At 35.7% G+C, this 21,291-nt stretch overlaps 1 protein-coding gene across 5 annotated transcripts in view; it reads left to right on the forward strand.

Moving 5' to 3' along the window:
• The window catches only part of SESTD1 (SEC14 and spectrin domain containing 1), a 57,952-nt gene extending 42,814 nt beyond the window's left edge, over positions 1-15,138 (forward strand). For all 5 annotated transcript variants that reach the window (XM_034065385.1, XM_034065382.1, XM_034065383.1 and 2 more), the window contains 9 exons: positions 849-971; positions 3,925-4,119; positions 4,697-4,811; positions 5,907-6,066; positions 8,047-8,128; positions 8,424-8,546; positions 9,601-9,792; positions 11,842-11,963; positions 14,390-15,138. In XM_034065385.1, the coding sequence (XP_033921276.1) occupies positions 849-971; positions 3,925-4,119; positions 4,697-4,811; positions 5,907-6,066; positions 8,047-8,128; positions 8,424-8,546; positions 9,601-9,792; positions 11,842-11,963; positions 14,390-14,519 (1,242 nt within the window). In that variant the 3' untranslated portion in view covers positions 14,520-15,138. The remainder of the gene's footprint in view (positions 1-848; positions 972-3,924; positions 4,120-4,696; positions 4,812-5,906; positions 6,067-8,046; positions 8,129-8,423; positions 8,547-9,600; positions 9,793-11,841; positions 11,964-14,389) is intronic.
• The last annotated feature ends 6,153 nt before the right edge of the window (positions 15,139-21,291 follow it).

Consider the following 21,291-nt stretch of genomic DNA (forward strand, 5'->3'; position numbering starts at 1 on the left):
TGATAGCTAAAAGGTGTGTAACCTTGAGTAACCTATAATGGTGATGATCATTCTTGATTACTGTTGTGATGTAGCCTAGCAGCACTAGGAAGGTCTCATTTGTGTTCATGGTTATGGTGTTACATTGTGTATTGTACAATGTTTCCTGAAAAACTGTGTGAAGCTCTTTTGTCATCTTTGTTTAACAAAAGTTGCATTAAAGAGAGGAAGTTGGCTTCCTATGCTTAATAATAGTAATAGTAGAAAGGCAACACTGTAGTCCAAAATTGTATTGCCGTGACCCTGCAGACTTTTCTGCAAAAGTAGATTTGGTGAGATGTGACCATTAAGAATTTGTAAGAAGCTTTGTTATTTGAATAGAGCAAGTTGAAAGACATATAACACAGTAAGTTGTTGTGTAAGCTTAATTTTGGAATAAGTATACATATCCTGCACTTATGTACAAAGTAAGAAAAAACCTGACCTGTCAGGTTGAATACAGCTGAACACTGTAATTCACTTAGGCAAAAATAAAAATAAAAATCTTGTTTGAACACAAGAGGTCCATTATCAGGTTAACTCTGGTTTAAGCTCTTTTACTGACATACAAGAAATAACAAGTATGTGTGACAAATCTTTTGCTAGCTGCTGTCAGCTTTCATGAAACTATCTGATAAAGTTAATGAAAAGTAGTTCACTTAAAGCTTTTGAAGATGTGAATGAGTTCAATAAGACTTCTACAGATCCTATTTTTTTGGCATAAATATATACTTTGAAATACTTCTGCTTATATTACAGAGTTCTTCTTATAACAGTTTTCATGTAATTGATTTGCTACTTTATTTTTGTTACCTTTATTTTAATGACAGGTAGTCAACTGGCTTGAAGGACCTGGATCAGAACAGCTAAGAACCCAGTGGGGAATAGGTGATTCAATTAGAGCTTCACAAGCTTTACAACAGAAACATGAAGAAATTGAGAGTCAGCACAGTGTAAGATTTTCCATACCCTTTTCAAGTAGCAAAATAATTCTAAGTACATACAGTTACGAACAATGTATTTTGATTATGAGTATCTAGAAAATTTGAGTAGTGTGTGATTTTATAGATTTCAGAGAGAAGTTTAAGAGCTTAATATGACCATTACATGTGCATGTTATTTTCTGGTATAGAAAAATAATAATTTGTTATTTTTCTTGGGTTTATATTACATTACAGTAGTTCTTAAATTTTTATGTTGAGTAAGAGGAGTATATTATACTCAGTACTCGAAAGGCAGTGTTGCTTACAGTGCTTTTCTTTTCTGACTTCCCTGGATGTAGACATTGACAATTTTGGCCACTTTTCCTAAGTTCCTTTTTCAGTCATGGCAAAGAAAATAGGTCACTGGTTTATAATTTTTCTGATGTGATTTAGAAAAACAAGCCCAGCCGGAGCCTTTAGTTGGACTACGTTGGTTCAGTTGACTACTTTCTTTGATTGGATGCAAAACTACATGTTGTAGAGCAAGTGATTCCTTTCTGCTTTGTCTTTTCACTACTTTAAACTCTTCAAGTTCTGCTCTGAAAACCAGTACCCCATCAAGTATGAAACATGGTAACAGTTAAGATCCTAACTGGGGGGGGGAATCCCCTATCTACTTCATTGACAAAAATAATGTCTTTCATATTCATACATGAGTCGTATTATTAGCACTTCAAATTGAAAAGAGAAAACAAGATTGAATTTACTTTGTTTTCACTTGGATATCTATAACAGAGAATTGTGCTTTAGCTGAGGCTAAATACAGTCCTTGTATCCTTGAAATCCCACCAAAACTTGCAGGCTGGCCTACAGTTTGCTCATCACTAAAGCACTGACAAGATGAAATGCTGCTTGGTTCTCGGGTGCTGTTAGCAGTTTGTAGAAACAATGGTCAGAAAAAAATATTTTGAACTTTATACCAAAAGAAGTAATTAGGAGACCACTGGCCTACCTTAAATTTGGATGCCTGTTTATAAATCAAAACTGGCTTTGACCACAGCACTAGAAAGATGTGCTTTGTCTTGATTTTTAATCATCCCCTAATAGCTGAGTGTACACTTCTTTCATTATTTTCCTATTTTTTTCTCTCCTAAAAATAGAAGTGACAGCTTGTATAGCTTGCTGTCTTTCATGATCTATTTATTGTTGATTATATTACTACTTTTGGAAGATGCTTGCAAAAGTGTTCGAGTTGCTTGTTTTATAGATAAACCTTTTACATCAATTTACTTTGAACTCGATTTTCTTACTGTGTTTTTGCTTGTTTTGAGGGGGGTTGTGTTTGTATAGGGTTGGTTGTTTGGGGGGGGAGGGCTTTCATGTTCTGTTTTACTTTTTCATTTTCTGAGCAACATAGCAATATGTCATTTTAGAGTAAATGTTTGGCCTTTTCTCTATGGTTTTGAGCTGTCATGTACAGCTTACCTAATTTGCTTCAATGGAAAATATCAGAAACACACTTTTTATCTCTTGTTTGCCAGTCTCTTAATTTCACTGGTAGCTTGACCAAAATCTATTACTGCAACTGTTTAAAGCAAAAAACTAAAAACTAAAAATTATTAATCTGGATTTTTTGGTTTGACTTCTCACTTGTCACACTCAATAAGCTGGATTTGTATGTTCAGTATCTGAAGGAAAGAAGAAATTATAAGGATGTAAGAGTCACGTGTAAGCTGAGTTGATTGAAACTATATCTATAGTACATGTATGACAATGGAATATTTCCATATTATGTCATCTTAGTTGACCCTTTTGGAGTAGACAAAAGATTGATTCAGGTCTTAAATTTTTGGCTGACTGCTAATTTAACTTCTTCATGTCTTCTTCCTCCCTCCCCCTTCTTTTAATACTCTGTTTCTTCCTGTGAGCAGATGGTAGAGGTGACTTTGGGTAAAAAGAAGACCCTTCAGAATATGGATATTTATACTCCATATTTTGCGTGCTTTATAAATAAATTATACAAAAGCTGAAGGCATAATTGAAAAAAAAGGCAAATATCCCAGTAGGAGTGTGACAAGAGTCAAAAGAGTCTAAGCCAATAGATGGTGCTATTCCTTAGCACTAGAAATGCATAGGGTGTTTGAAGGTCGTTTCATTGTAGGCCAAAATAAAAGCTGTTGAGCAAACATGTTTTACTTTACAGCCATCTCAGTCATGCAAGATGAGAATGTGATCTTGATATATCAAGTCATTTTTAAGTCTCCTAGAATTGTGAAATATTTGAACTGTTTTCTTTTACAAATACACCACCCTGACAACATAAAAGACTCCTTTGTTATCTACTCAGTACTGAAAAACAAAGCTACACATTTTGAATTGAGTATTGTAAACCTTTACTTAAATAAGAAGCAAGACTTATTTTCAAGTTTCTGTGCATGGATACTCTGTTATTTTCAGAAGATAGAGATTGCTTCCACTTTGTTAGCAGTAGTATTTTTTTCTGAATGTTTTAAGAAAATTATTTCTGATTTCAGTCATGGCACTGAAAGAAACACCTAGAAAGTTGTATGAACAGTTTTCTGTAATAACTTACCACTTGGTGAAAGGTCTCTTGTTTCAGTAGATCACTATAGAAATGTAAGCATTATAAATTTATTCAAAAATGGTGGAATTCCTTTGTTGGTTCAGTAAAGTATTTGTGCTGGGAGCTAGTAGCCATGCCTCGTAATCTTCCTGTCTTTCAGCACCATTATCTTAATACTGCGGTGCATGTATTAAAATGTTCTAAGCTCTTTTTGAGTTGATTTGAAATTAGGAAATGTTTTTTTTCCTTCTGTGTGAGAATTCATAATTATAGTTTAAGCTGTAATAAATTCCTTTTATAGTCTGATTATCTGTTAGTCTGCAGTTGGATGTATGCCATTGTAAGAGAAATAGAACTTTGCTTTGTTTTATTTTAATGTTTATTTTTTTGTGTTTGTAGGAATGGTTTGCAGTTTATGTTGAGCTTAATCAGCAGATAGCAGCTCTTCTAAATGCAGGAGATGAGGAAGACCTTGTGGAATTAAAAGCATTGCAGCAACAGCTGAGTGATGTGTGTTACCGGCAGGCCAGTCAGCTGGAATTCAGGCAGAATCTATTACAAGCAGCACTTGAATTCCACAGTGTCGCCCAGGATGTAAGTTTTAATTTTTAACATTTTTCAGGCTCCCCTGTCAATACATTCTAGCCTTAGTATTATCAATATTGAATACATAGGAAAAAAATCAGGGGAGTGGGAGGAAATATGATGTCACTTGGAAAATGCTGTAAGTAATTTACTGTAATTGAAACTGAGATGTATTTCCCCTTTGTTTAGGATGGAAGTGCTTTGTAATAAGTTTTACATTTCAACAGTGTTTGAAATAAAATGGTTTGTAGTTTAAAAGTTACTTTTTATTTTTTTTTTAAATATATTAAAGTATACTACAATGTGGTACACTTTTTATGGTTTTCTTTTAAAATGGCATTTATTCCTTTCCTATACTTATAAAAAAAAATCTAGGCTTTCCCCCTCCCCCTCATCTAGGTGTGTATGCTTTTGGAATTTTATAGGCAGATGGGTTGTTTAGCCTTAATCTTGACTTTCATTTTAATAGACGAAAAGAGAAACATCTAAAGTGACAGACCTCCACATACTTAGAAGATTGCAGACCAGGTCATCTGAAGCTCAAACTTCTTTTAAATATCCACATTTATTTTGTTTTTCATTTTAGCTGTCTCAGCAGTTGGATGGGTTACTAGGAATGTTGTGTGTAGATGTAGCACCAGCAGATGGAGCATCAATTCAACAAACTTTAAAACTGTTGGAAGAGAAATTGAAAAGTGTTGGTAAGTGAAATATTTCTGCATTTCAGATACACACATTCTAATGAATTCATTACAGGAAAAAACAACAGTAATCCCACCACCACCTAAAAAAAAAAAGACAGCAGAAAAAATATCTTGCTCTTCCACCTTCTAGCTAAGTAATGATCCATCTTAGCTTGCTTATGCTATTTACTGCATAGAAATTTTATCTGGGAAAATTATCTGGAAATGTTTGCCTCTGGCATTTTTATATGTAATATATGTTATACCATTATCAAGCATTTCATCTGTGGTCAAACATTTTTTCCCCCACTAGTCACTCTTAGTATTTTGGGAATATAGTACGTAGATGATCTTTTTCTCTCCACAATTGACCTTTTGATAGTTACTCATTCAGGTTTAGAATGCTTGTACTGAGTGTTTTGCAGTAGCTTTGAATGTATATGTTTAATGAATACACATTTAAAGTGGTTAAACTGTCAAGCATTTAAAATAGAGTATTTCAATTGGAAGGGACCTACAATGGTCGTCTAGTCCAGTATGTTGTAGGAGAAAGAGCTTTGAAGGAAAATAGTTGATATATGGTAGAAGTAGTTATGATTGCAGTATAACAGTTTGATACATAAACTAGATACTCCTTTCGGAAAAGAGATGGTAGAACTGCCAAATAGCAGCAGATTCAAAGGTTTGGTGCATTTCAGTATAGAAAAATTTATCAGCCATATCAGATGTATTGTAAAGCAGTGACTTCTGCCAGCCATGGAAGAACATTTAGGCTACAGCTGCTTAGCAGTGATAAATATTTTGGGTACTGTGCAACTGTGTGGAGGAAATACATTAATTAGCTAGTTAATTTGCTGAAAATACTACCAGCTTTTGTTCCTTCTTATCTGCTAGGTCATAAAATAGCAAAGTGCACTCTGTTAATATAGACAAATGCACACTCAAATGTAAAAGTTGGAAAGGGTGCTGAAAGACGGGTAGTAGTGTCCTGTTCAGTTTCTAGTTTTCCATCTCAGATTGTCATATTTCATCTCTCTGGGGGAAAAACCCACCAGATTTATAAAAGTGACCATTGACTTCTGTTTTCTTTCTTTTTTCGATGTTTTTCTTTAGACTTAGGCTTGCAAGGCTTGCGTGAGAAAGGTCAAAGTCTTCTTGATCAGATATCTAATCAGGCATCCTGGGCCTATGGAAAAGATGTGACCATTGAAAACAAAGAAAACGTGGACCATATCCAGGGAGTGATGGAAGATATGCAGCTTAGAAAACAAAGGTAATAACAGTTCTACTAATATTTTTTTTGTGTGCTGAAATGTCACACATTTTATGTAATATTTTTTTTTTCTCTTCTTAAAGATGCAGTAGTACTGGATTAGCTGTAGTACTACCTTTTTTCCCCACTCAGTAGTGTGGAAGAGTCAGATGATGTTGCTTACTATTACTGCTGGAACACCTAAGACAGTAAAGTACTCTCCATAGCAAGTGCATGAAGTTTGAGGGCAATGCCTGAGCAAAAGGTACCTCAAGAGAACACAAGGTCTAATGAGCATCAAGTTGTTCTTTTTAGGATTTAGTTCTATAAGAAGCCATGTTTTTTTTGTAATGCTTAGAGAAGGTACTGGTTTAAGTATGTCCTCTGAATCCTATTTACTTGAGCAGCACTTGTGTTTAGAGTGCCAACTGGAAGAGCTATAGAGGAACATGTGTCGCTGTGTAATAAAAGAGCAGTTGGAATTCAGTGCTGAGAGAAGAAATGCACATGGGAGAAGGAAAAACTTTATATACATAGTAATGGACCCTGAACCATCTGTTAACTCTTCGATAAACATTGGAAAATTTCTGCAAAAATTGCTTTAATATTCAGTCATATCGTGAGAAGCCATTATGATGCTAAGGCTTATCAAGAAATAAATAGAAAACTAAAAGAAAAATGTTATTGTCACTGTATAAATTTGTAGTCTGTTCTAAGTGTTAACACAATTCTGGTCCCTATTCTCAGAAGGGGTATAGAATTGTGAGAAGTCAATTAGAGGATCAAAAAGTCAATAAAATGTTCAGCAAAGGTATGAAGTAGCTTCCAGATGATGAATGATTAAACAAGGTTCATTAGCCTGGACAAGAGGCAAAAAGGTACAATAAGGATTACTGTCTTCTGATAGCATTTAATAGTAATTTTTGTGACACTTTTTTCAATTTCTATTGAATGTTTTTCATTATTTATGCACATGTAGTATAATGTTTATTACAAGGGGCATTTTGCTGATTTAGTTATGCATCTGGAACTCATACTTCCTGAAATTTTAGAGCAACAATTTTCCTTTCTGTAAGGATCACAGCACTGTGGGACATGTAGCAGAACGTAGCATGCTCTTTGGAAGTGCTTATATTTGCAACTAGCTTGAAAAAACAGATCTGTGGATACTGTTTTTTTGCATTCACTTATAGTACTAACTGTTTTTGACAATACTAATTCCTTTGCACTGGATGGGATCTGGAATCTTGCTGTCTAGTTAGCAGGCTCTGAAATTGGAGTGGAAGGGTCATTCTGCTAAATGCATTAGCTTAATTCTCACTGTGAAAAGAACTTTCAATACTACTATTAATTCTAACTAGAAAAAGAACTGGAAAATGTGCTTAATATGGGACAAGAGGATTAGAACTAGGTTTTACAGGATTTGGATTTTGAAATGCTTCCTGACATGTTATAGCAAAGGGCATCATCATATAAAGGTTCAATTACTGCAATCTTAAGTTAGCTAAAAGGAAAAATTGAAAGATGTATTAACATACTTTTAAAAGTCCTCATTTTATTCACCTCAAAACTTTGCTGACAGCTCACAGTACAATTCAGAATCATGCCAGGTTTAAGCAAGCTTTGACCTAGGCTTCAGTAGGGTAGAGTCCATTTTAGCTACATGAACATCTGTATGGCAAATCGTAGAAGTGCAACAAGGTAAGGAATCTCAAGTGTTGTTGTAAGGCCTTGCAGATACTGTTGATATTGCTGTCTATAGCTTAACCTTTTCTGGAGTCTTGAGGGTCATGATTTCTGTGGGTTGTAGTGATCACTTCTATTTATTGCATGTTCTTATTATGTGAGGTATTACATATTTTGGGCAAGATAAGTGGTACAAAAATGCTTTAATCACCTTTTCACGAACACTTTCATACTGCTCACTGAAACCATTGTCGGACTTTGTGTATTGTGTCTGCGATACACGTGTTGATGAGTCTTTTTGTGCTACTATTTAAGGTGTGAAGATATGGTGGATGTGCGGCGACTGAAGATGCTTCAGATGGTACAGTTATTTAAATGCGAAGAGGATGCTGCTCAGGTATGGAAATGTCTACAAAATTGCATCATCCTGGTTTTTCACTGGTTAAATTTATGGGGGTTGGTAGTTGTACAGTGTTATTTTTGTCACTTTCAAATATAGTCATATTTAGTGAACATGTATGGTGAAAATAAAAGATGTAGCTATGACTGCAAGAGTACTTGGTGATTTGCATGCATGAACTACCAGTTTGAGATCTCTTAACTTTTTTCTGTATTGAAAGTATATGCTAGTACTGCAGCCTTCTGTTTTTTTTTGTTTTCTAGTTTTTACTCTTCTAACTTTTCTTTTTCAGGCAGTAGAATGGTTAAGTGAACTGTTGGATGCTCTGCTGAAGACACATATCCGATTGGGAGATGATGCTCAAGAAACAAAAGTTTTACTGGAGAAACATCGAAAATTTGTTGATGTTGCACAGGTGAAATTAGTTATTTTTTTAGCTATATGGGTTTTGTAGTTTCAGAAGACTCCTAAATAGAACTGTTACTGGTACAGTCATGGAACAGCTGTTATTAGTCTTAATGGTTTGCCTCAGTGCTTCAGTGAAGTAATTGTGATTGCTGGAATTGGTGATGAGCCTAGTGAGATTTTTGAAGTTCCACCAACAATAGCAATGCTGCAGTTTACTACCTTAGTTCTCATGGGCAGTGCAAACCATGAAACCTAAAGTTCACATTGATTTTCTTAAAAGGCGTATATTTCAAATAGTCTTTTGAAGGACTGCAAGAAAATACTGAAATATGGATAAGCCACTTAGCTTCAGTCTTATTTTGTGCTGTACTTCATGAAACAGAGCTTGTCTTTGTAATGATTTTCTAGATGTTTGAGTGTTGATGTATGATGGTCCTGCTCATACAAGGAGTTCTGGCATTAGCAGCTAGCAGGTGAACAGAACTGACAAGTTTAATTCTTGACTAGCAGGCAGGTGATGAATACTGCTGTACAAGAGTCTACTAAAATTCATTGAAGCAACAGGGCATGTTTACACACCTCTTTGAAAATTTTGATTATGCAAACAGAGCCAGGTACCTATGAAAGAATATCACCTAAGAATAAAAACTGTACAAGCTGGGCCTTTTTCAGGTGCTTTTGCAGACGTGTACTTCATTTAGGAAAGTCTAATGGGAGTAGATGTTTAGAAATCCCATGTAGATGCAAGCAGCTATTCAGAATTTTCAGGAAGCTGGTTTTTTTTTCCCAGTATGAATGCTAGACAACAGGATTATTTTTAACTTTTTTTTCTTTTTTTTTTTTCCTTAAGAGCAAATATACTCCTTGATCATTACAATTTTATTCATACTTCAGCCATGTTTTCTAGTAGACCAGATGAGTTCAATATAGGTCCACTTTGTGGAACTATATTTTGGAGCTTTCAGAAGCTTGTCTGCTGTTGGCTTAAGTTGCTAATTAGCTCCTAAGTTAAATGCAGAGGTTCTATATATGCTTTCTTTCACATCCCCTCCAACTTCTAGAGTACTTATGATTATGGGAGACAGTTACTGCAGGCAACTGTCGTCCTGTGCCAGTCCCTACGATGCACTTCAAGGTCCTCGGGGGACACGCTTCCAAGACTAAACAGAGTGTGGAAGCAGTTTACAGTAACTTCTGAGGAGAGAGTACATCGTCTGGAAACGGCTGTTGCATTTCATTCAAGTGCTGAAAAGGTGAGTGTCATGTTTTTAAGAAGAAAAATTTCTTATCAGAATGTAAGTAAACAAAAGGTAAAAATATGAAATTGTCAATTCATAATACCCCTTTTCTAAATACTAAAAAATGCAGAAAGAAGAATTTAAGCTTATTTTTCAAAGTTTTAATTTCAGTACTTAATGTAATTATTGCTTGCATACCTACATTGGTATGAGCATTTATTTGTGTGTGTTAGACTAATTCTTAAAGGCAAGGAGCACTTTTTGATTTGTGTTTTTGTGCAAGGTATAATACAAAGCTATGGGGTCATTTAAGATGTTTTGGAGAATTAAAAGGAGTATTGCCTTTTAAGATGTCTGCATTTCGAATATGTGTAAATGGATGCAAGCAGTTTAGTTTCCATGTATGCTGTGTTGCTGTATCTGGTGTTTTGCACTTGAAGGGTTTTGAGCATGCTCCATACCTCTGCCTTGGTATGGTTTTGAAACTCCTGTAACCAAGTATCTCACCCTTGTCCAAAGTTGAATAATGCTAGAAGCCACAGAAGAGTATGAATATCTAATAACAGTTCTGAGAAATAGTTGCTATTTACTAGCAGCTTGCTGAAGGGGGAAAATGTTGATAGTTTTTAAATGCATGAATTTAGGACAGTATCCCTTAATGCTGATCATGAAAGATGGGGCTTTTCATCCAGGAACTATTCTTTTTGTGAAGTGATAAATTTTAGAAAAGCAATTTAGTGTATGTATCTCTAATACTGACAACAAAATTTTATATTGCCGCGGAACGGACTCAGTCAGAGACCAATATGATCAGACAAAAAGCCATTTATTGCAAAGCATTAACTCCTTATATACTATTGCTTACACACACCTACAGCAATTTGGCATATCATGATTGGATACTTGTCTTGAAGACCCTTAGTGACTAACATATAATTGGTTAAACACAGGTGTGAGAACTTGACCTCGAACACTTGCCAAAAGTCCACAGTTCTCATAACTCAGTGAATCCCAGCTTCTTCTTATCTTGCTTGCTTAGGCTTCCTCAGGCCTCCCATGGCCTTGCTGTATCTTTTGGAGTTATTCAGAGCTCATGTACCAAATATCCATTCTCCTGTGAGAACACTGTCTCCACATTATATAACTGCAAAAAAGTGCCAATCTTGCACATTTAAAATAAATTCATTCTGAGCATGGATACAAAGCTGATTCATATGCTCCTTGCTTTCAGTAGGAATAGATCATCTATGCTGCCAGAGGTGCCTGAAAAAGGTTTTACTTGATAATACCTAATTAGAATTTGGTGGTTCATAAACTCCTGAAAGAGTTGACTATCTCAGTCCATATTTTGAGCATTTGTTCATTATTGCAGTAGTTAATTGCTGTCGTTTTAGGCAATCATAAGTTTAAAACAAGGAAATGGATGGCTGAAATAGTAATGCTCTTACTCAAAAACCTTATTGTCCTAGCACTATTGTGTCGTATTGATGAGTCTGTGAGGAAAGTACATTCTTAATATTTTTGCTGCTTTGGAAAGAAGTAAGATGTGTTGGAGGGAGAAGTGGAAGAAAATACAGAAATAAGTAGTGGTATTGGGTCTCCATCCCATCTGGAAACACTGGTGTTCAGACATTTTTTTTAATCCTACCTGTTCTGTGCCAGATATGGATTTTAGTTTTGAAATAGCTCGTAAGGGACCCTTGTTATCCATGTTTCTTATTTTACATGACTGTCTTGTATGTTTCATGATGCAGGTTATTATTTTTATGCACTTATTGTCTAGCAAGACTTTTTTTCATTTTTGTTCCCTTAGGAGTAATGTAAAACATTCTGGTACAAAACAGTGGTTGTCCTGGAATATTTTCTCAATATAGCTTAATCAATATTTTCCTTTCTTGAATTGTAAAAATATATCAGTTGATCTCATATAAATGTGGCAGTGTAGATGCTGAAAGAGCATTCACACTGCCAGTTAATGGCACTTTAAAAAAACACCCTACATGCTGCTATCCCTTGTGTATTCTACTCTGTTTTTCCTTTTTTTTTTCTCTCTCTTTTTAATAGATTTTGCAAGAATGTCCAGAGCAGCCTGAAGCTTTTAATGATACAGAGCAATTTGATGAAATTGAAGCAGTTGGGAAATCACTATTGGACAGACTAACAGTGCCTGTAGTTTATCCTGATGGGTATGCAGAATGTTTTTTCTAACACCTTTTAAATATACTTTTTTTTCAAAGGCTGCATGCCCACTGTTTTAAAGTAATGAGTTTTTCACATTCAATAATTATTAGATTTATGCAGTCTTTACACCAACTAAGTGTGTGAAAGCAACAAAAGAATGATCAGTCCCAATCTCTTCTCCCTGAGAAAAGATGAGTTTAGAGTCATTGTATTTTATTAACTAGTTTATTTGCAGTTGTATCTATCTGAAGTTTTAAGCCAAGACATTAAAAATAAATGTACATTAGATTCATTCAGCAAACGAAACAGTACTTGCTTTGTGAACTATTGATGCTAATTTAAAATTGATGGCTGTCTTGAGTTAAAAAAGCAAATTGAATTTGGAATCTCAGTATAATAAAACTCAGTTTTCTATGTTCAGTAAAATACACTTGTACATTGAATGCTGAGCGTATAGTTAATTTGTTCTACCTCAGTATAACCAAACCTTGGAACTAGGCTCTCTGTGTGTAGGATCCTGCATCATAATGAATGGGATTTGAAATCAGTATTTTGAATTAGGGGCTGAAACATTATGAGATGATATCAGGCAACAGTATTTATTGGGTTCAGATAATCAGTCTGAAAAATACAGTTACAGGAAGCAGGTAATGAAAATCAGTTTTCTGAACTTTATTTCCAAAATCCCATGTTCCCTATGCAGTATCATTTCCTTCAACTCTAAGGAATTCTACCGATGAGAGACAGACATGGGCCTGAACAAGCAATAAGGACTTTATAGCAGTCAGGAAAAAAAAAAAGCCCACAAAAACAAAACCACCCCCCACACAAAAAACAAACAAACCAACCCACAGAAAAGTCAAAACAAAAAAAGCCACTGATCAAGAAGTCTTGTGGGTTTTGAAGTATTTTGGTTTAATTTTTGCATAGCAGATTTTAGTGACCTGGTAAAACAAGCAACTGTTTATAAAACATGTAATTTGCAGATAGACTATTAATGTAAAAACAAACATTAAAACCTGGGAAAAGTCCCCATAAAATGTTGTTTGCCACACTTTGAAGTCTGAGTCCTAAAATAATGCTCCTATAGCTATAGGTATGTCTATGCCTGTATTTTAGGTTGACTGAATCCTGAACATTGTTTCTGATCTTTCTGGCATACCAGCAGAGTTCCGTATGTCTCCCTTCTCAAAAGATAGATCTTAACTGTCTGAAATCCCAGGATCCCCTGCTCACAATCCATAGGCCTTCTATTTTTGAAGAATTAAACAAACAATTTACAAAGGGTTCACTCATTAGTAGAAATGGTTTAAGAAACACACAAAATGTCACAAAATGCTTAGAGGTGTCGTCTTCACTCTTCACCACTTTGGACTTCCGTCAGTATCTCCTTGGAAGACCAGATCACTGTTCCCTGTCCTGCTCATGGCTTCTACTGTGCATCAGGAATAATATAATACCCATGCTGTGATCCCATGTGCAGCTGTGCAATCTGTCTTTGGAGCTCTCTAATCAAACTAGTCTGCTCCTGTGCGAAATAATTTTTCTGTCCGCTAAGTCTTGTCCCCCACCAACTCTGAAGTCTTTTGTCCTACCTCCATTTTTCGTTATTCTGAAACATGTATTCTGTTCCAATTCTCATTTTGCTGACAGCTTAACTAGTGGTTTCCATAGCATTTCAGCTGTTCTTTTTTTGTATTTGAATGGGAGAAATCAACTTACACAGCCATGTGTTCTTTTCAGTCTGAGAAATAGGTAACATAATTTGACAGCATGTGGCTAACTTCACGCACAGAGGCCTACAATAATGCAGCAGTTGTGTAGCCTCAGAATACATCTATAGAGAGATTTCCTTGATTGTCATAGTACTTAAAACTGACAGACTGACTTTGGGGGTAGCCAGAGGAGGGAGGTAAAAAAAAAAGTATCTAGTTGCACTTACAGAACAGCACCTTGCTGTTAGAATCATAGAATGGTTTAGGTCCAACCCCTCTGCTACTGACAGGGACCCCTTCCCCTAGACCAGGATGCTCAAAGCCCCATCTAAGCTGGCCTGCACACTTCCAGGTATGAGGCATCTGCAACTTCTCTGGGCAACCTGTTCCAGCACCTCACTGTTCTCAGCCTTCTGTTGAGAGAATTTTTTGGGTTTAAAAAAAATTAAATTATTACAATTTTAAAAAAATATTACAAATGCTAGTATTTTAGCGTTTTTAGTAATTTTATCAAGATCTGCTAAGTCTTATCACTGAGTCTTCCAAAGGTTTTTAAAGGTGGCTTTTAAATTTCAAGATAAAAAGCTGCCTCTTTTCCTTATCTGCTTTGTATTTTCTAGTGCTATTAATGTGCATATTCATTTACTTTCTTGCTTCTTACTGATAACTTTTGGGTTTGGGGTTATTTTGTTTTGCTTTGTTTTTTTTTTTCCCAGGTCTGAGCAGTACTTTGGGAGCCCAAGTGATATGGCTTCTGCAGCAGAACACATTAGAGAGAAGATGAAGCTAGTTAGCCTGAAAAAGCAGCAGCTGAGCCAACCAGAAGCCACTACCCCAGAGAGCTAATACTGACCCTTGTCTATGAATTCATAATAGGACTTCAGTTTGTAATCCAGCATGTTGTTTGCATATTACAGAATTTGGCATAATATATTAAAATGCATTTCACAGCTGTTATAAGTATCATCTATTTTTCAAAGTAAATGTTCTCAGCATCTTAACACTGTACATCTATCAAGCCATAATTATTTAACATGCTATGAAACCATAGATTCCAAGTATCTTATGAAAAGGAACTGTAAACTTTGCACTGAAATTTGCTGTAAAGCTTTACCTGACCTGTCAGCTGCTTCTCGGTTAAACAGCTGATGCAAGCTTTGAATGGTGCTAATGAAAGTGTTAGGAGTTCCATATTATGAAACTGTAGTTCTTTGCTTCCCTCTATGCCCAGGTGATGTAGTAATTTTAGACTGTGGGTAAGTTCCTGCAGTGTAGACAGTGGTGACCCTGTAATTTTAATTTGAAATACTTTTTTAAAAAAAATATAATTTTTATTGTGCCAGTATGCAACCTGCCCATCAAATCTTTGATATATTAAATCCATTAAACAGATGTTTTCCTATTTGTATTGATAATGTATTAAAAGCTGTTTGTGCTTAATAAAAATCATCTTTTTAAAATCTAATGATAATTTGTTCTGGTCTGTATTCCCAAATGTCATGTGTTGTATTTTGCTGTATATGGTAGTAAAAATCATGACTCCTTCAGTATATTTACAAAGTGTTATGAAATACTCTAACACACTGTAGCTATAAGGGGAACTGCTCTTGAACTGTTATTAATAGGAGAAGGAGTTGGGTTTGGGTTTGGTTATTTTTTCTGACTTTCTTACATCAGTTGTACTTACGGTATTATGTGCAGAAGTCAATGTTATATTGATAACGGTTTTGTTCTCATGTGAGATGGGTATGCATCTCTTGTGCTTTATTTCTATGTCTTGTTACCCTTTGAATGGAAAATCTTGCATAATGTAAATATGAATGGAAAATCTTGCATAATGTAAATATCCCTGATGTAGTACCTTTTGAGGTAAAAGATTCTAATCTACTGAAAAATTAACACAAAGTGAATGAACATGAAAGAGATTAGTAATTAAATTTATTAAGAGAAGGTAATATGATTGAAACAAAATCAGCTGTGTGTGTAACTTGGTTAACTTCTTACTCTTCCAGATTTAATCTGGATAAATTCAGTATTATAATTACTGGAAGATGATGGTGTGGTATCTGAGAATTTAGAATACTGTATGTGAAACAACTGTAGGTCTTAAGTACCTGGTATAGCATTGTACTATATTTTGCTCACAGTAAAGATAATTCTCTCTTCCTGCAGGCATTGTTAGTGCTCTTCAGGTTTTCTTGATGGATCTGTAATTCAGATATATTTACTTACTTGTCACACTTTTTACACATTTTCTCTAGAGGAAAGTGTTGTGTCAAATAGAGCAATTTCTGTAAAAAATGATTCAAAATTGATGGCTTATCTGTAACTTCAGTGATGAAGGTATTTTTCCTCTCGGTATTTTGGCAGAGGAAATCCAATTATTTTTTGTTTCATGTGATGCATTATATTACACTAATACTTGTTTAAAACCAACTGCAGTTTCACAGACCTTATTTCTAAAGAGACTTTCAATATAACCTTCTAAAACTTAGTTGGTTTATTCCATTTGAGAAGACTGCTGTTAGTATGGCTGATATTTGGATGAGAGGAATTTATTTAGAAAGAGCCCAAACATAAAAATCTACAAATGTTTAATAGAAAATGCAAGTTAAAAGAAGTCAATTGAGATTGCCATTAATAAACACTGTTTCCAATTCTGAAGCATTTGTAAATTGAGTCTACTCACAGTGAATAATGTTTTACAGTATAAAATCCCACTGAAATAATAGTTTACAGTAAGCATATGCTATAAACACTAAGATCATTTGCAGGTTTTTATCTTTTTAGTTTTATTCTCTTTAGGGGCTCAACAACATGCAAAACCAGAGCAGTATCAGCAGCTCCTGACCCATTCATGTGACAGATGTATGTAAAACTTGGAACTGATGACCGTTCACCCTACTAACCCTGACATTAATTTTGGCTCAGTGTATGAAGTCCAATCTTGAGGCTGTTCTTACCTTGTCCAGTATTCCTAGAGGCTGGAGGATTCTGACTCTCACCCTATTGTCTCTATTCGAGTCTCCGATATGACCCCTTGGGCTATGCCAGCTTTCCCACTCTCTTTGTTTAGTTCCCCTTTCTCTCTTGAATTCCTTGCCTTTAGGGAAATGAAGTGGCTGGTAAGGTGCTATTAACCAACACTTTGACCATTTTCTGCATATTGGGAATGAAGGCAAGTAGTTTTCTAGGCCATGTTGCATGAGTCTGCCAGATTTTTCTGAATCCTTATGAAATCTGAGACTTCTGATCTTACTGAAAGAATGGAATAAACACCATCTGTTAAGAATACTGTTGGATATGACTAATTGAGATAGAGTTCTTTGCACTGTTTTAGTCAGTCTGTCTTCTGTGGTTCAACCTTTAGAAACGTACAACCCTAAATAGCATACAAAGTCAGTGAGATCTATAGAGACGTGCTAAAGGGCAAAGCTGCTCCAATCATCTGTTACTTCAGGTACTGTGTTACTGTGCAGGTACTACTGAAAGCAGTGATGATGGCTTCACCTGTGGCTCTTGCTCTGCCCTTTTGGTGATCAGCTCAGTAGGTGTCATCCATTTTTAGTAGGGTTATGAATTGATAAACTGGCAGTCATATAAAATCCTTATACCTATGAACTCTTCTAACTGTGAAAGGTGGCAGGCATTTGTACAATTTTCCTTAATCTTTGATTGTGTTTACTGCTTCACTTTGTATTGTGATTAGTAGGAATAATGGAGTTCAGTTTATACTTCTTTTTGGAAAAAATAGGTTTGACTTATGGAGACTTGTGTGACTGACTTAGCATTCAAATAGTTACTCTGGTGGTACAGTAGTAGGTAGGGAGGGCTTGTGTGTGCAGTGGGATTATATAGCACTTATACCATCATGCTAGCCTAAGGTCATCAGTGCCAGCTGACAAGAGAGATAATGAAAAGATTTTTCCATGCCAGTAAAAGAAAAGTGTTAGTAAGTTACAGTCACAAGAGGAGCTTGTCATAGGCATTCAACAGTAATGATGTTATATTAATCTCCAGTTTCCTGAATTCTTTCTACAGGATAATTTTAATCTGTATGATTAGGAAGGAGGAAGAAGGAAGATTTGGAGCTATAGATCAAGTTCTGTAATGCCACATTGTGTAAACTCCAGAGCTAAAATGCTGAGAAGCAGGGATGAAAGCAAAGATTTAGTGATTCTTAACTTCTGAAGTCTGTCCCTCATATCTCTACAGACTCTTGTAATAGTAAAAAGGGAGTCAGCACTGTGAAAAATGCTTAGTTATGTTAGGCTTATGTTCTGATTTAAAGAAAATAATCAGTCTAAGCATACAGGATATCAATCCATGCATATATAATAACTGGAAAAACGGCTCAGTGTGAACTGCAGGTCTAAAAATTTTTTGAGTATCTGTAATTTACATATCATCATTCTAGCTAGGTAATTAATTCACGATCTTTCCATACAGGTATCTGTTGTCTTTTTCAGGTTTGTGGAAAAGTGATAATACTCTGAAATAAGGTACAATATCAAATAGTCAAGTAGTTGTATTATTTCTGATTTCAACTTTTACAGCCATTTTGAATCTCAGTAGACTAAGTCTTTTCTGCAGTGTGTCACTTCCACAGTTTCCTAATATGCAACACTGATTCCTACAGGCCATTCCACTTTTGTTTCCTCCACTTAAATAGTCCCATCATTATAGTACTGATGCCTGTCAAGACCACATCTTAAAACCTAATTGCATGCCTTTTGCAGGGATATCAAGTCAAGGAGGTTTTAAAGACATTTTTCATCTGATGCTTAGTGGAGGTAGTTTTGTTGTGGAGATCTATTGTATGGGAAATACAAGACTGACTAACTACACAAAAGTGAGTTTGGTTTTCTGTTTCTAATGGGTCCCTTTGTACAGGTCTTTCAAACACATGGTAGCTTTGGACAATTTTTCTGTGACTTCAGGATTAATTTGGAACCTGAAGGTAGATCATTAAACATGTGAGAACTCCTCTGATTCTGTCAGATTGGAAGACAACACATCATATATCAGAAGTTCTCATCAAATATATGTGCTTCTGTGAGTGAAAAGTTTTAGTTATGCTAATACAAGAATGTGTAAAGACAGGATACTAAAAAGTAATTAGTATGTGTGAAACATTAATGATACACTTAACCTCAAAACAGCAATGCAAATTTAAAGCAACAGTTTTCTCTTTTCCTATCAAATTAGACTTTAGTTGACATCAGTCTTTGCAGCAAAGATTATGGGATTATAGTACGCGGACAAGAGAGGTTGAGTCTGGACACAAATTCCTCTTTTGTATGGAGGGGAGATAAAAACCCACATTCTCTAAATGTCAAACTTGCTAAGGAAATATGTTGGAAAATATTAAAAAACAAAGTGAAAAATCCTGATTTAACTTCAGTTGAAAAAGTTCTGCTAATTTTCCCATCACCAGTGATATCTACAGTTTACAAGCTGGAGAGCAAAGAGCTAGAGTAACATTTCAAACTTCTGAAGGACAAAGAAAAGCAAAGGAAACTTTAATCACTCTAAAGTTTCTCATTTTGGAATATATAAAGGTTGTTAAGAGAAAATAAGTGGTTGTGCTAGTAGTTGTGCAGATAGTTTAGTAATGAACAGAAATGGCAAAATACGATTTTTATTGCAGACAAACCACAGGTTTTTAAACAATGCTGTTTTGTTGGCAGTTTAATGACAGCATTGAAATGTCAAATATGTTGGGACTATCTAATGCTACAGGAAAAACTACTTTTTTGTGCACAGGTAACTAGCACACAAAGTAGCTTAAAAGCTAAACGTGATTAAAAGTTGTTGAGCATGGGGGGTATTTTATGGTTCTGCAATTTTAAAATGTGTTTTGCGTATCAGGAAGTCTTTTAACTGTTCCACAAACAGCTAGCTATTGATTACTGTCAGATACCACCGATGAAAGCTCTTCAAGAAACCCCTAATGCACTTTGGATTTGTACATAAAGGGAAGGAATACTATATGCTATGTAAAGTATGCTATTGATTTATTAATCTCACATTATCTGTACTTAAAATGTTTGAACAGACCCAATGTAACTAACCCTAGTTTCTAATAGTCAGTATGTAACAGTCTGGGAAGGGTGGTTTAGCCACAGCTTATCTGTCAAACTTCTATAGCACACTATGCTACTGACTGCATGTGACCAAAATTGCCTCTATGACTGCTTCCCATAGGCAGCTAAAACATAATTTCCACTTATGACCATTAACTCTTCTGAGGATCCTGATATTACATATCTCAAATCCTGTCTGTTGTGTTACAATACTGTTGCTCTCAGAAGGCAACACTTAGGTTAAGCAGATTAGAAAATTATGAAATTGGATCTTGTGTTACCTGAGGGTCGTAGTACATGCTTAGTAAGATGCTTGGACAATTCCCTGTAGGTATGTATTGAATGTAGAATAACTCTGTGACAGCTCAAAGTAGAGAAAATTTTCAGACTTCTGTGAAGTCCTGAGAGTCACTGGCTCCATTTGAATGGATATATATGCTCCTCATGCTGTATGCTTATAGGTGGGGCTTTAAACTTCATTGAGCCCTTTGGCAGATCTTCCATAAAACATTAATTCTAATATCTGTAAATTACAGAAATAAAATGGAGAGTGAAGCTTAGCTGTAGGAACTACCTCTCAGAACAGCTGATGGAAAACCTTTTGCTAGAGGTACCAAGAGCAAAGCATTAACAAATACCTGTCAACCCCCCTGTTTTTTGTTACTGTTCTCCATTTTGGCAGGAGCAGTCAATGTGCTGATTTCGGTAGTGTAATTTTCAGACATGGTTCACAGTTATGCTTGGTTTGCAGTGTATGGATTGCCGTCTCAATTTGGGGGTTTCTGCTTCCTATTTCTTCAGTAAAAGTATTCAGGTGCTGGGTGACAACACATTCCCACTCTCACTGCTGACTTTCCAGGCATGCCTGGATTGCGCATGATCCCTGTGCCTCACAGGATCAGAGGTTACAGAGTTACAGCGGGCTGGAGAGCTCCAGTAGGACTTTTCAAGTATTATGCCAGCATACTCTTTTTTTTCATCTAAATCTTGGCCAAGTGGTAAGTGTCTTTTAACATTCCATTCTCCTTTTAAAGTTTTTAGACTATTAGAAAAGAGAGTAGCTTTCATGGTGTCTTAACCATTTCCACAGGAAAGTATACAGCATGGTTGCTTGATATTTAATATGATTGTGTGATGTGAGTCTGACTTTCAGAAACTTGGGAACAAGCCATATTCTAAACTGGTACTAAGTGCAGACTGTTCTCTTCCTGAACCCTTGTATGCAGCTCTGCATGCCTCTACTGGATGATAGATAACTGCAAGCTAGTCTCAGCAGGGTGAAGATTGTACAGTGTATTCAACACGTTCGACTGCTACTCCACATATCTGTGGTGATGATGTGATTGTGAAGCCCCACTGCCTGCTTTCTGTCACACACTGCCTCTCGGAATGTGGCCTTCCTCCTCTTTAAGACAAATGTGTCTAAAGAAACACAGTAATGTGGTCAGCTGTAGCCAAGTTTTTATTAATGCTTTGCTTGAAACAGCATCAAAAGACTGCAGTGAGCTGCATGCTTAATGAGCCTTGTAAGG

Source organism: Melopsittacus undulatus, chromosome 8 (assembly GCF_012275295.1).
Source record: "Melopsittacus undulatus isolate bMelUnd1 chromosome 8, bMelUnd1.mat.Z, whole genome shotgun sequence".
In the NCBI taxonomy this organism is placed as follows: Eukaryota; Metazoa; Chordata; class Aves; order Psittaciformes; family Psittaculidae; genus Melopsittacus; species Melopsittacus undulatus.